Consider the following 15,838-nt stretch of genomic DNA (forward strand, 5'->3'; position numbering starts at 1 on the left):
ACTTAGTAATCCGACAAGTGGAATCCGGAAAAGGTAGACCTTACTCCTACCTCGTGAAGGTAGAGAGGTTATTTCCAAAAGACCCTCGACTCAAGTGCATCAAATCAAAATAGTTGTGAACGAGGATCCAAAAATACATAAGTAATAGTAAGCAAAATGCAATCATGTTTTGATACTCATTTGAGTTGTAAAATAAATCATTCTTCTGCAGCTGAAACTGATCTATCACAAGTTCTGCAAAACTCTATGGATGAATGTTCAAGAACCTAACATAGTCTACAAACAAACATAATCACAAACAGGACTAGAACTATCTAAGGAGAGAGTGGATCCTTTCGATCGGAGCACACTACATTCCCCGGTCTCCACTAACTCTGCTATACTAAGAACCCATAGTTGGGAAAATGAGTTTCTATCTATACATTTTTCACACACAAAAGACGACGAAGAAGAAGAAGTAGTTATCTTTTGCTCTTCTTTCCCCACCAATTTCTACGAGTTTTCTCTGCTTCTGAATAACCAAGCTTGTGTACCTTTGACTTTGTCTCCTTTAACCGAGCCTTGTAGTCTTTCTTCCATTCGTCAAACTTGTGTCTGAGTCTTCGAAAATCTTCTGCAGGACTAGTAGACTGTAACTGCCCTGACTTCAACTGACTAATTGCCATGGCTTCGTCATCAAAATTTTGTTTCCGTAGCTCAAACTCCCTGCTAAGGTAATTGACTACACATAAACCACCATTAATCTCTCTAATACCTCCAAAATCTACACCGTTGCTAGCATATTCTATAGGAGTGCTGCCCCCAGGAGTGCGAGTGCCCATAGTTGTTGTAGTGTCTTCAGATTCATAACCGCAAGGAGATGGAGAACCTTCAGGTTTTCCAGGCTGACCGGCAGAATTGTCAACACCAAGGCTCTTCTTGGCTGAAACCAAACTTGCCTGCCAAAGCAAAGCATTTGATGTAAAAGACGTTAGCAAATTTATCGTTCCTGTATATGGAATATCAAGAACATATGCATATGCTCCACACCCGAAAGCAAATTAAAATAACATTAACCGCCCAAGTATCAACTTCTGAATAAAAAACTCTGCTCAGATTTATTTGTTTGCTCCCCCAGGCCCCAAGTGCTTCTTCCACTGGGAAAGAAGATATGTTTGTCTGTTCAATGCCGAAGAAGCATCATGACTAGATGCACGTTCGTTATATCATAATAGCTTTCAAGTCATTGACAAAACAGGATTATGGTTAGCAACTACGGAGAGCTTCACATGGCTGATTTTGCATCGAAATTTGATGGACCTAATACGTCTCTCTATCGTAAACCAGAACCATTAGACTACAGCACTAGTAAGAAGACACGACAATCAGTAGAAACTCTCTCTTCTCTATGATCACATGGATTTGGAGATATTACTAACCTGCAATGATGCCATTTGTTTTTGCCACATCTCCTCCATCGACCTCATCCTGACCTCATAATCTGACCATCGGGACTCCAATTGATTTACTTGCTCCTTTAGGGCAGCATTTTCCTTTTCCTTCTCTTCAAGGGTTGCCTCAGCCACCAAAACCCGCCTTTCGAGGTCTTCGACAACAGAAGGTAAAATTTCTGCAGGCAAGTCCTGCTGAGATAAAAAGAAATGAGCTTACTACAGAGTCACTCTTACTCTCAAAAGTCAAAGTGAAGCATTTTATACGCTACTTAGTTGCCTCCAGAGTGTGCAGATTAGTTCCTAAAATTAGACTCCACTTTGTGCAACAGCCACAGGGAGTTAGAACATACAAAAGAGAGTGAATTATAAGTTAGAGAAAAGGGGTTTGGGATCCATCATTTACTCTTCACCAACTGTCATTTTTCCTTCTTTTTGGCTGCTAATTAATTAATTATTCGGGGCTGCATATTAGGCTATATGATCAACGTCTAAACAAAAAAAGGCCTTCCTATCCATTGAAAAATACATAGTTTTCTCACTTGTTTTTACCTTAATTTAAAGGATCAAACACTCAACAATATCAAGATTGAGTATTTCATCCTCTTGAGGAAGGATAAAACATTAAGAAGAAACATTTTTTATTTTTCATATAGGAAAAGTATTAGAACACCTACAATTGGATTTGCTAAAAGGGGGGGAAAAGATACCTAAAACTGGCTTCACGCAACAGGCCACCAAATTCTTAAAGATATTAATCCTGAAGCAGATACTAGAATTCTGAATGAAGAAAGAAGACAAGTTACAATAGAACTTATGGAAAATCTTTTAGTAGAAAGATAAACTATTTCATGCTAGGGACCATCTAGATAAACAGAGGTTGACGCAAGAGAGCTTGCACATAAAGATATTGATGATCGTCTACCAAACAGATTACCTTCACCTCCGTAGTCTTTTTGGCTGGTTTTGGTCTGTCTTGAATTAACTTTTTCGACTTCTGCAGTTGATTAAGATGCCTCTGAGCCAACCAGCAACGAATAGCTGCAAGAAAAGAAAAGTTAGGCAAATAAATCCATATTTGAATTTCATAACCTTAGATGCCAAAAGAAAAAACTTTACCTGATTGTATCTGCAGAACAGCCACCAGCTGCTCATCATTTTCTTTATTAGCATCTTTCTGTTTAGACTCCAGAGAATACTTATACTGCCTTCGAGCAATTTCACCACGAACAACTACAATAAAATATTTTGACATCATATCACCAAGTACTACCTTGAATTAAAAATTCTAGAAAATTCCATGACGTCAACTTATTCCCACTAAAAAGAAAGGAAGGAAGAAACAAAGAAATGAGAGAAAGGAGTTTGGCTATGGAATCACTGGTTTCTCAAGAACTTGAAGTTATCGACTAAATAATTTGAAAAGAGCAGTTATTATTTTTTTAAACTGAAAAAAAGAAATTGTTTGAAATAAACAGAATTAATATACAAATAAAACTGGCGAGAGAAAATTCTGTTCATTAATAGCTTCTTTGAAGGTTGAACAACATTCTTTCTAAAAATAAACTGCTGTAAAACGTTCAGCCTTACATGATTGAAGTATGATCACTACTCCTTTGAGCTCATGGAAATGACGACGAGCATGAGGACCACTGTAGCACTTCTGCACCTCAAGAGTGCCTTGCAGAACTTGTTTCCTCACATCCTCCAGCACAGCAATCTACAAGTCGCCATGATAGAAGTTCAGAAAATCGATACACTAGAAAATTCATTCTTTAGTAACATGCACAACCATTGCCTCACTAGAAGTCCAAATTTAGCCATACTAATCATAGAAAAATTATTAGCACAGTTTATGTCATTTTTCATTATTCTAATATCATGGGACTAATTGCAGAAAAATTTGAGGTCAAATGTGCTTCTTAAATCTGAAATTCTCGTCGTGATGTAGCTAATTAATTTTAAGAGACATTACAATTTTTATTTGCTTAATTCTGTAATAGCTATGATTAAATAAGTTACAAGTTGCATCTGTGTCAATGATTTATGGCAATCAAAAAAATTTTTTATAAAAAAAGAAAACATAGGTACACTTGAGAAACTAAGAAAAAAAAAAACTTACCTGTCCTGCCCGGAAATATAACTTTGTATACCCAACTTGGTACATTTCGGGAAGGATGTCAAATTGCCGCAGAATGGAAACAGACATGCTTAAGGGATCTTTGCGTTCATGGTCTTCTGGAAGGAGGACACCATACCTAAATAACCACATTTGTATAAGTCACAGAACATCCAAAAGGGAAACTTAGCAGTAAAGCAAGGAGCACACATTTCACCTTATACAGAATTCTTGATGTGTCATCCTAGTAGGATACCCAGATCTAGAGATCCGAACAACCTCAAGAAGACTGTAGCTTCTGAGCTGCTCAAAGACAAGATCATTGTTGTACATGCCAGGAACCTGCTTATTGTTCGGTTTTATGCAACAAATGAAGTGTGGCGCAGTACTTTCCAACTGCTGCATCAATTTGAACAACACATCCTGCAAGATTTTGATAAAGGCAATATTGACTATTTTTTCAGCATCATAATACAAAGTTATTTTCTCAAATATTTAGTATAAAATACTTCTATCACCATGTTAAGTTTTATAAGAAAGTAAGAAAACGGCATAACTACCTTAAATTTAGTAGCAACTGTTTGCTTCTGAAAGTCTGATATCTCAATATGAATTGAACTTGCTGTTTTCTTGGACTGATTAGCAAAAGAGGAGGCAAACAACTTGAGCAAGTCCTCACTGCTTGATGAGAGTAGCTGAATAGTGTCGGGATGCACTGTATCTCTATTCTTATTCAAGAAATCACTTGTGTCATAGATAACCTAAATAAGATGAAAAAACTTTTACAATGATAAAACAGAAATATTTATAGCCAGCAACAATATCAGAGATATTTGAAAGAAGCTTATTGATCTTCATTTCCTGAAACATCAATTGTTGCCCTTGAGCAAATTCTGATGCATCAGATCCCAAACCTTAATTTCCTCACAAGAGTCTCAGTTCTAGCAAGGAATTATCCTTCATGACTACATATATATCATACGGCACAAGTTCTCAAGACACATTTCTAAAAGAAACTGACCTCTCCAGCATAATGGCGAACACCAAATTCTTCTCTATCTCCTCTATAGCAAGGGTTAGCTTTCAGGTGCTGCTTAAGCTTATTGGCGAAGGCCAAGTCAGTTGCTTTATCAAAATTTGATTCTTCATCCAATAAAGATATTATCCCAATGGGTTTCTGCAGAAGGCATCATTAGAATCCATAGATGGGAGATGATTTATCATTAGAACGTCTACTGAATATGTTAGCATTTTCACAACTTCTCTGCCAAGAAGTAGTTTTAACTTCTACAATATGAAATACAGCGTGTGTGTAAATGATGTCCATCAAAATTGTGATAATCAGAATGAACAAGTGTCTCTTCTTTTCTAATAAGGGAACAAGTGTCTCTTCTTATCCAAATCAACAATTGAATATGAGAAAGAGCAAGAACACTACAAGAGAAAACAAAACAAGATAATGACTGTGTTGTGCTGAAGTGTTAGAAGTCTGAAGCGCAGAAATTTAGCAGACTATGAACATTCTTGAATGCAAAATTCAGTGGAAGAAAAGAACCAAAAGTCAGACATACCTTCTCAAAAAGATCCAAGCACTCTTGGTTATCTTGAAAATCTACTTTTGTCCAATCAATTCCATCCAATTCATATTCCTGAATTACAATACATCATTTTGGGGTCACTATCCAACATAGGCTGTAATAAGTATCTACAGGAGTCGGAATAAGGCTCAGATATGCCACAAATCAGAGAGAAAAGTGTCTGACAATAATCCTTATTTCGTCTGCACAACATAACAACATTTGCAGACAGCACCCGAGGTCCTAAAATATGTGCTCAGACTTTCTCACTCCAGTTTTCATAAAAAAAAAATCACTCTTTCTTTTACAAGATAAAAACTTCACTTATATTATAATCAGCTGATGCAAAGTCAGCATAAGCCTAGTTCTTTGTTTTCCTATTTATGTAAAAAGAAGTGAGTAACTGAAAGGAATAAAGAAATAAGAACATTATCCCAAAAGAAAATGCATGAAGAAACAAGAAGTCAGTAACTACAAAGCATGCTGATGTGCTTACTTCTTGCTCAAGTTTGAAGAGATGTCGGTAACAATGCTGCTGGAGCCTCTCATTTGCATAGTTAATGCAAAATTGTTCAAAGCTATTTTTCTGCAAAGAAAAAATGGCAAGTGGGATAACAGATATATTCTTATGTTTTACAATAGTAACAACATCTTGAAAATCAGTTTACCTCAAATGATTCGAAACCATAAATATCTAAAATGTTTATGCTTCTACCAGTCTTCTCTTTACCCATTGCAAGAGATCTATTAATTTTATCCACTATCCAGCCAAACAGGTTTGCATAGATGAACTTGGCCATTGCATCTCTTGTATCAATTGCCTGAATCAGAGTTAAAACCATTCCATTATGGTTCTTGAAAAAAAAGGTAGGAGTTCCAAAATCAAAATTTGCAGAAATAATGTATTTGATGCAGAGCCTATACAACTCAGTAACGAACCTGTTGCATGGTTAAACTCTTGACAACCTTATCCTTGCCAGCTTGTATTTCCCTGGTTGATAAAGCTAGCATGAGGTCATTGGCACTACAGCCCATTAAGCTAGCAGCATTTATAACGGCTGCAACACCAGAGATAGTAAAATACCAAACATGTCAGCTTTAGTATCTCCAGTTAAGCACAGTTATAACAAACATATAAAACTGTATCAGGGAACTAGCACAATAGGGCATAATTCAAAATCCTCGCATGAAAGAGACACAAGATCAAAATAGTCATAACTGGAAGAACACAACGAAAAAGGGGAAAGAAAAGAATTATCTTGAGAAAGCAAAAGATTTTCCAATAAAGCCTAAAAAAGAGGTTTTATGACGTTATAACCTGCTCATGGCCTAAAAGAATGAAAAAAAAAAAACCTTAAATAGAACCTCAAAGGCTCAAAGAAAAAGCTGATTACAAAAGATTAAACTTGCAGTTAAAAATACAAGTCCAGGAAAAAGTAGCAAAACTGACAATGACAAAACAAGACACACTGTCTCTCCTACTCAAAGGAGAAAGAACAATATATTGTTTGACACAGAAGGAAATTACAGATAGGCTACACCACGAAAAGTCAACAAAGAGTTGATTGTGCACAGACCTAAGCATTTTCTCTACACTCTTTCATCCTCCTCACAAAAATTTATAACTACAGAACATCTCCGTGATTGTGAATTTCTTTAATTATGTGTGTTAACAAAATAAACATTGACCATTCTTTTTAGAGCATGGCATGAGGGATGGCACCAAATTGACCCATTGTATGGCAGAAAATTACTTGAATAAAACTGAAGAAGGGGAATAAAATAAGGGGACACTGCAATGGGATAAAGGAAATACATATTCTTGCATTCTAGTATCATAGTAATAGATCATACAACAGGAGATCCAAATATATTTTCAGTTATAATATAAGGTTAAGTAAATATGAGTATCCCACACTAATTTGTTTGTAACACTTTCCATTTCCCTCAAATGAGCCATCTATATGGTGAAAAGTGAGAAGTGCTTGGTTTATTGTGTTGGAACGATGGGGATATATTTGGTGAGTGATTGTTATGAAACGGAAGTATTTTGGATTTAAATATGTACTTTAGAACAAGAAAAGTAGGAAAATAACACAAGGAGCAAGAAATCTCTAAAATTGAAACAAGGACCAACTTCAAAAATGCATATCCTGTTATAAATATGGCAGATTTGGCCATGATTTCTGAAGAAAAATTGTAGCACTTGAAAACTGGTTTCTAACAATTAGAAAGGTTTGTCATTTGGAGTTCTCTATAAGAAGTTCTGACTTCTTACTGGACGGTGGAGGGTGCTAGCACAACTTGTCCAATCATGCGAGTAGAAAATTTGGACCCCCTGGGCAGGCGTGATGGGAAAGCTATGGTGACCAGGACGTATTATGCATGTGATTGTGCTATGGATTCACATTTTGAGGATTATCCATGCATAGATGTAAGTATATGAGTCTTGGTTTGGGCAAGCGAGTGCCCTTATGCATTTGTTGACAATTAACAGGTACTAAAGTTCTACTGGTTCGACCTTCTGGAGTCAGATCGTCGGGTGCCGATCACGGCCCTCCTTGGTCGTGATATTTTCCTTTACCAGATTAACTTTTGTGTTATAGAACCACATGTAATAATTGTAGGTATCAGATGGTTCTTTAGAAATGGAATAGTTTAGTTACTGCTAATATCTTGGCATGACTAGCTATGAATACTTTTAATTGACAAGAATTATTCATCTTTCCGTAATGGAACTCCATTTTTTTATAAATTAAGAAGTCTAGGCTGCAACAGACTACTAAGAATAGGATCAGAGATCAATGATGACACAAGTATAGAAATCAAATATGTTACTGTATTATTTATTTCAAGGAGAACAAGAATACAAAAGGAGCAAAATTAGCAAAATTGTACTTCACATAAATAGCTCACCTTCACATTGCACAACTTCAACATTGTTTCCATTGCCAATTGCTGCGAATGTTATGTTTCCCAGCCATAGCACTGCAGCAACCATCTGAAAAGCATGCTCTTGGTCTCTTTCAGAAATCCCCGCAGTGTTTAGGGCTTTCTGAAAAGGGAGTGCATGAAAGGAATTAACAACAAAAAGATCCAACATGACTTTGAATTGAAAGCAAAAGAATTAAAATCTAAATTAACCAATCTGATCCCTTGAGCTCACCACAAGCACATGAAACTTTTTTGCATCATCAACATTATGGATCACCAACGAATTACTCTGGTTGAGAAAGTTGTACTCCGAAGCACCTGTCAGCTTCAGTTTATCTGAAAAAAGAATCACAAATGTTCTGAATGTGAAGGTACAAAATCTTTCGAGGACTTCTTTATTTAACACCTACCTCTCCTTTTAAAAAAGAGACACAAAAAAGAATTATCCAGAGCTGTAGAGTATTCAAATCACACATCTAGCCAAGAAACAGTGGTCCCACTTCTGGAATAATCGAAAGCCAAAGAAGTTGAAATGTCTGATACTATGTCTTCAGATGCTCTTTTTAACCAAAAAGAAAAAAGCACACGTGTATGTACATAGAACTCAAGGAACTTCATTCAAAGACAGTGTTGCAGGTGTTTCCAGTCACTTGATATAATCTACTTTACTCCATCTAGTTTATGCTCAAATTCCAAATTTTCCAACTCAAACTTTCATGCACCAAGTAGATAACCTATTGTATTCCACATTCAACAGCATCCAGTAAAAAAAAAACCTACAGACTTGTGATTGCAAGTTCACCATTACAATACCACAAATTCAAACAAAAGATCACCATCATCAACGGAAATTCTTCAACTAATGTTTTCTGATAATGAAAAGCACTTATTCAGTAAAATTATAGCTCCTATGTTGCTTTTAGAATCATAGTAATATCCATTCTGAAAAAGATATGAAGAGAAACATCTCACAGGTAGTACAATGCAACAGTAACAATAGAAGATGGTTCACGGCTTGAAAATGTTTATAAATTCATAGAAATTACTGAAAAATCATATCCTACTGAGAAAACTAAAGTGTGGAGCCCATGACAGATGTAAAGACCCGAACAAGTAAAATAAGTAACAAAAGAAGACTACAATGAAAGGTTCAATATCGGAATCCAAACCTCTCAAAGCAGAAGGAGCCCCAGCACATAGCTGGTAAAAGATATGGTAAGACCTCTCTCCATGAGCCAGTTGAACCACTCTTGACTGCCAAAGTAGACGTGTCTCAGAAAGATTTAGCTCTGATGAACGCACAATTTTAACAAGAAAATAGAAGGAAGAATAAACAAAAGAAAAATGCCCACCTTTTCAAGAAGAACTATCCAATATTTTAGCATCAACGTATTAGACATGCACAAAGATTGGTAGAAGTCAGTAAAATGGGACCAAAATAACATTACAAAACAATTTCAACAAATTGATACCAAAAACAATACTAACAAGTAACAAGTGACAAGACATGTATTTTATAAGGAAATTCATCTCAATAAACATCCTTACATGCTTGTACATTAGTACCGCAAATTCCTCCCTCTGCACTAAAATAAATTTCAATCAACCTTCCCTGCAACCCATCAGGGCATCTGTTAGTCCAAGTGCAAAACGGGCCATTACCAATTCAAAGAAGCTATTCCATTTACACCCCCACCCCACTCCCCAAAAGAAAGATAGCAAACAAAAAGAAACAGAAGAAGATATAGAGACTGACAAATCGACTGGAGTTGTTATTCCTGAGGGTTTTAGCATTTCCAAAAGCCTCCAATATGCAACTTGTCTGCAGCAGCTCACTTTCTACATGATTGTTGCCTCCACTAATCATAACCAAATATTCAATCGCGAATTTTGCTGTTTCCGTCTTCCCAGATCCACTTTCCCCACTAAATGATATGAAGAGAAGTTAGTTATTTGAAAAATACAAGCATTAGGCTTACCACAAATTTGATCATTACAACCAAGACATGCAATTACTCAACCAGTGTAGACACTATCATCAGATACTTCGCGTTACAAACTCTAACAATGAGACACTTCAACCAACCTTATGATGATGGATTGATTTACTTCATCTGCAAGATACACAGGAAAAGCAAGAAAATAAGGATCGACTAATGTCATCTCAAAGTTTCAGGAACCAGGAATGAATTTAGGAATTATAAAGACCTTCCATCATTTGACTGTAGGCAGTTTCAGCAATAGAATAAATGTGAGGACTATCCAAGAGTTTCTTCTTGTATGCTGTTACAAGTTTGCTCCCATACAATTGGATCTCTTTGAAGGGATTGACTGCTATTAGAACAGGCCCGACCTTAGTCTGTAAGCATAGGGACAGAAAACATTAAAATGAAGGCATGATGTTCTACATCTGATGAGACAGTGAGCTGTCTTAAGAGTACACACATATATTCTATCTTGAGCATATCTATATTGGAGGTTGTGAAGAACCGATGGCTCATTAAGATAACAAAGTTGTATGAGATCATCCACGCCCTGAAGAATATCTGGATTTGCAGGTAAAAGCTCTTCAACGGGCACTGCCACAACCTATAGGTTGACAAAGTAAGTACAAATAGATCTTTTTAATTCAATTATTTTAAACTTCATTGTTCATCATAGTGAATAGCCAGAACAGGTGAACTTACACTGCCATCAGAGAGCAATACTGAGGCTTTGTCTCCAGAAGTTGATTGCACCTGTCCTGGTTCCCATTGTCTATTTTTCAGATGGCACCAAACACGAAGCTTCTGAAATACAGAGCTTTGAAGATGAGTGTGGGCCACCATTAATATAACTACTCGTTAGTTACATTCAAAAGATGTCTCAAAAGCTATACCACATCACGTAAAATTCATGAAATCTTCCTGCCAAAAAAAAAAAAAAAACACACTTCGACAAACAATGGGAGTTCAAAGTAGAACATGCACAGTTTTTGTTTACCAACTCACCATTTAGTTAAAAGTGTTAGTATTCCAAACATGCCCAACGACTTACAGGTAAACTGCAGTAAGCTCAAGAAACAAAAGAGCTGAAAGATATTCGAAACTGTATTTACAAACTTGAGCAGCTGTACTGTGGATTGTCCAACCAAACAGGAAATTATCTCTCTCATCTGCACATTTTGAGTTCTCTTAATCCCAAACGCCCAACCTAGTTAAGCTATATGAATTGTCTATATTAACTCGATAATTAGTCAACAAACGATAATAGCAACTTCCCAAGCCAAGAAGATCAATTCAAACTCTTACGGATTTCTAGTAACTGAAGCCCACTACCCATAATCAGAAATCCAACATTCTATCAAACAAACAAAATTAGCATACTAAGCATATAAAACTGAACAACACACAACTTCTACAGTAAGTTCCTATTACCTTTTCAATAAAATAACTGATGTTGTCATCCCACTCATCCTCGCGAAACTTTGGGAGAGAATAAGGAAGCTTATTATCAAGGTTAGCACCATCGTTTTCCCAAAATCTCTGTCTATATTCCTTTTGAGCTGATGAATTAACATAAGGTGACTCACTACTAGAATCCACCTCTTTACACATTTTGGCTCCAAACACATTACCTAGTTTCCCTTTAAACTCTTCTTCTCTTTTGCCATTTTCCAATTCAATGTCACGCTTTTCCGGTGTACTAGGCATCGATCTCTTCGGAGAAGGAGGCCTAGTTCTCGAAGCTAACTTTGGCCTAAATGGTAATGCTGGTGGGCAATCTTTAGGCTTCTCATTCTCGTCCCTTTGCTTAAGGGCTTCCAGCATTTCTTCCAGAGAACTAAGAGTTCTAGAAGTTTCTGAAACCGACGACATTTTTAAGTTCCAATTAAGAGAGGAAAAAAGCTTTTTCTTTTTTAGAAATTTCTGTTATAAAATACAGTTTTCATTCAAATCTGAACATTGTTCAACCCCACAATCCTAAAAACACTGATACAGATTCAGAATTCAACACACTGAGGGTTCTCAAACATGAACATCAAACTTCAACCTGAAAAATTCCAATCAAATTACGCAATAAACCTCGAAATAATCTTCGACTTCTGCTAAGAAAAAAACGAAACCCAAGAAAGGAAAATGGGATTCTGAGCTAATACAGCTTATGTTTCTTCCCCAAATGGAAACAAATTTCTGGAAAACGAAGTTTCTGGAATCTTCCTCTTCTTCTTAAGCTAAAATCAAAAAACAAAGTAACCCACCATCTTCATTCAAATCTTCAACCCCACAATCCCAAAAACCCGATTTACAGATTCAGATTTCAACACATGTTCGAGATTTCTACGTGGGGTTCTCGAACATGAACATCAAATTCCAATCCCAAAAAAAATGCAATAAACTTCAAATTCCTCCAAGAAAAACGAACCCCACCAAAGGAAAATGGGATTCTGAGCTAATAAAACTTGTATTTCTTCCCAAAATTGAAATAAAAAATTGTGAAAAACGAAACTTTCTGCAAACTTCTTCTTCTTAAGCTAAAAAATTAAGAACAGAGTAAAACACCAACTTTTTTTGCAGATTTTTTCACCTATTACAAGGTTGACACATGTGATAAGATTACAATTTTCAAGAAGAACAAACAATTTGGATATGCAGGAAAAAAATGGAAGAAAAAATGGAGGAAAAGAAGAAAAGAAAAAGGATAAACGAGATGTGTTGGCCTGTTATGAGTTGGTTATTGTTTTTCACAACCAAAAAAAAAAACATACATAATAAAAACACTGATAAATAGTACATGTGTAATAACACAATATATATCTGATTAAGCGTAAAGAAATACTTAGTATTACATCATATATAGAAACGAGACGAGGCGGAGAGGGATGCGGACAAGGTCGAGCGGGTTGAAAATAATTATGCGGGGCAAAAGCGGAGCGGGTTAAATGTTTTGTGGGTTACCCACCCCGCACCACCCATTGCAATCTCTAACAATGTTTCGTTAACTTTTTTTGTATTTGAGCTGAGAATTTTTTGAAAACGGTTCTTCTACCTTTACAAAATGATGGTAAAGTCTGATACATTTTATTCTTTAAGACTTCGCTTATAGAATTTCACTGAATATATTATTATATTTTGTTAATTTTTTATTGATCGAAATTTTTTAATTGATCACCTTAATAAGTATCGAATATTCGAATAAGAAAAGAAAAATGATAGTTGCTTTACGAAAAATTGAATATTTTTTCATGAAGCTGTTGTGGGGGACAAGTTTGAATTGTAGTCAAAATAATAATAATAATAATAATAATAATAATAATAATAATAATAATATAATTTTCATTTTATTTATTTGTTCAATTTTGATTCGATACGAAATTTAAGAAAGTAAAAAAGGCTTAGATATTATTATTATTATAAATTAAATATTTATAGAATATATTAAAATATTATTTAATTTTGTAATCTTAAATATATAGTATATAAAATTAAAATTGAAAAATTATAAAATAAGATAAAAATATATATAAAATAAATAAATTAAAACGAAAAAAAATTAATGATGTGGTGGACAGACAATGATACTAAATGATGAGGTACCTGTTCTAATTTGTTCTTTGTTGTTATATTGTCGTTTTTTTTTCCTTCTAATTTTGGTCTGTTCGAATTTATTTACATTATTTGATTTCTAAATTAGAATAAAAAATAAAGAGGGTTATAGTAGGCTAACAGTTAACGTCAAATTAATTAATTAGGAATCATTTGATAGTTAATTTGGAGTTATGTAAATTAATAATATATAGAAATTGGTTATAGGAAATAATCTATATATTATTTTATGTCGAAATTAGTTATGTAGAGTTTAGTTGTTCATGCATTAGCTATTCAATTTTTTATTTGCATAACATACCTTATTAGAATTACACAAATATTATTTATGCAGAATTCATATTCAAATCAATGAATCATCCGATCATATACCTTGAGTTCAAATTTCTAGGAATGGAAATAATTAGTTGAGAGTGTTATCATACGACGTGCGAATTCAAATTTATTTCTTATAATTTTAGTATTTCATGCTTGACCATAATTTAGACAAAATAAATAAAATAAAATACAAGACAAAAAATTAAACGTGGTGGTCATTGACTTTCTTATGTTGTTTGTTGGAGCCATGTAAGGGAATATTTTAAAATTTTGAAGCACGTAGAATTATGTAATTTGAAATGCAAAGTCTTAAGTCTATACATTTTTTTTTATCTATTAAGAAAAAAAATTGACATAATCAAGACTCTCCATAATCTAAATAGAGTTTATTAAAATAGAATTATATATTTTTTGTCATGGAGAATAACAATTTCTCGTGTTGAATTAATTTAATTCAAGTCAAAATATAATAAATAGAATTGCATGTACTCTATCGTTGTTCAACTAATGTATTTGTAGTAATATTCTTTTAGTATCGATGGAAATCTAGAGACTCGATTCTGAATTCACAAAAAATAGTAATTTTTAAATCTAGTTTATGTAGTAATAAGACATTTATTAAATATTTATAAGTATTTAACAATGAATTCAACTATTATAATAACATTATATCTTGAGATGGCAGTACAAACTCATAAATTTCATATTTTTCTTTGTCTACTATCATCAATGAAAAATGATTATGATAAGTGTCTAATACCCCTTTATTTTAATTAGAAATCTCGTATTTAAGTTAAGGGTGTAATGATCCACCTGAACCTCTTTCACGAGAAAATTGCATTGTACATCAAATGGCAACATCATTTTTATGAATTTATAGCTGATTTCGAATCTTGTTAATGTCTTTGTTTATTTACTTTTTTATATATTGAATTCTCTTAGTGAAAAATTTATTCCGCCATTGATTTGAGCTCCCTATGAATAAAGTCGCCCTTGGTATATATATAGAAAACATCTTACCCCAAAATGAAATCTTTAGACATTTATTCAGATTAGTCAACTCTAAAACAATTATCTAAATACACGGGAAAAAAATTGTTCTATTAATGTTTTCTCAATGGTAACACTAACATTAACCATGTTATATGCTTTGTGTAAATAATTAACATTTATAGTACTATTTGAAATTATTTATGCTTAAAAGAAGTCCTAACATTATATCTAATCATTACAACTTTTGATATTGCTTGTGCAAGAGTAATGTATGTTTTCATCCATCTATGCCGTGTTAGGTATTTGTGTTAGAGTCCGGTTAATTTATCGAAAGGTTTCACTTTAAAGAGTAAAGTGTTTTTTATTTAAAGTGATTTTATACTTCGAATTCAAACTAATTAAGAATGAAAAAAATATTTATCACTTCACATGTTCTACTTAGCATAATACACGTAGGACATCATGTAGGACACAAATTGCTATGCAAGATGATACGTAAGACAAATGTGTCTATTTGTTCAATTTTATACAAGTTTAAGTGTCTACTTGTGCACACCCAAAAGTGGAGGGCATAGATGTCAATTGAACCCAAGTTGAAGGATACATTTATTTATTATGCCTATAACTTATCTTGCATAACTTAATTTCCACGGTACTTATGTCGCATAAAACTTATGTCAAAGCGAGACAATAGTTCTCTAAACTTATGCCTAATGAAAGATTTAAAAAAAAAAATACTTACCATTCTATTTGAGAGTGAAATTAAAAACCGTCCCAAAATAATAACAATCCGTGCAAAAACATGATTTAAATAAAGGTAAATATTATGTTAATAGTATAATACAAGGCATAATACATAATATGACCCTTAAATAACCGTCA

General features: G+C 34.1%; 1 protein-coding gene across 2 annotated transcripts; it reads right to left on the bottom strand.

Annotated features, from left to right (window-relative positions):
• Window positions 1-145: 145 nt before the first annotated feature.
• LOC125864682 (myosin-2-like) lies at window positions 146-12,734 on the bottom strand. 2 transcript variants are annotated; one of them, XM_049544713.1, is made up of 24 exons: window positions 11,477-12,733; window positions 10,748-10,849; window positions 10,506-10,649; window positions 10,269-10,419; window positions 10,147-10,174; window positions 9,817-9,985; window positions 9,609-9,672; window positions 9,413-9,426; window positions 9,230-9,314; window positions 8,293-8,396; window positions 8,043-8,181; window positions 6,066-6,184; window positions 5,795-5,947; window positions 5,623-5,712; window positions 5,121-5,198; window positions 4,571-4,726; window positions 4,110-4,310; window positions 3,767-3,972; window positions 3,553-3,688; window positions 3,021-3,150; window positions 2,550-2,663; window positions 2,368-2,471; window positions 1,419-1,625; window positions 146-938 (listed from the first exon to the last, which is right to left on the bottom strand). In XM_049544713.1, the coding sequence occupies exons 1-24, from the start codon at window positions 11,915-11,917 to the stop codon at window positions 462-464; spliced, it is 3,612 nt and encodes a 1,203-aa protein (XP_049400670.1). In that variant the 5' UTR covers window positions 11,918-12,733; the 3' UTR covers window positions 146-461. The 2 variants fall into 2 exon arrangements, with proteins under 2 accessions (XP_049400670.1, XP_049400671.1); XM_049544714.1 differs by lacking the exon at window positions 9,413-9,426 and having other exon boundaries at window positions 1,419-1,622; window positions 9,230-9,332; window positions 9,613-9,672; window positions 11,477-12,734.
• Window positions 12,735-15,838: the final 3,104 nt, after the last annotated feature.

Source organism: Solanum stenotomum, chromosome 5 (assembly GCF_019186545.1).
Source record: "Solanum stenotomum isolate F172 chromosome 5, ASM1918654v1, whole genome shotgun sequence".
Taxonomy (NCBI): domain Eukaryota; kingdom Viridiplantae; phylum Streptophyta; class Magnoliopsida; order Solanales; family Solanaceae; genus Solanum; species Solanum stenotomum.

Coding starts and splice junctions, on each gene's coding strand:
- LOC125864682 (XM_049544713.1), bottom strand. CDS start 11,917: ATGTCGTCGGTTTCAGAAACTTCTAGAACTCTTAGTTCTCTGGAAGAA. Junction 10,420..10,505: donor ATGCTCAAGATAGAATATAT/GTGTGTACTCTT, acceptor CTATGCTTACAG/ACTAAGGTCGGGCCTGTTCT. Junction 5,948..6,065: donor AGAGTTTAACCATGCAACAG/GTTCGTTACTGA, acceptor ACTCTGATTCAG/GCAATTGATACAAGAGATGC.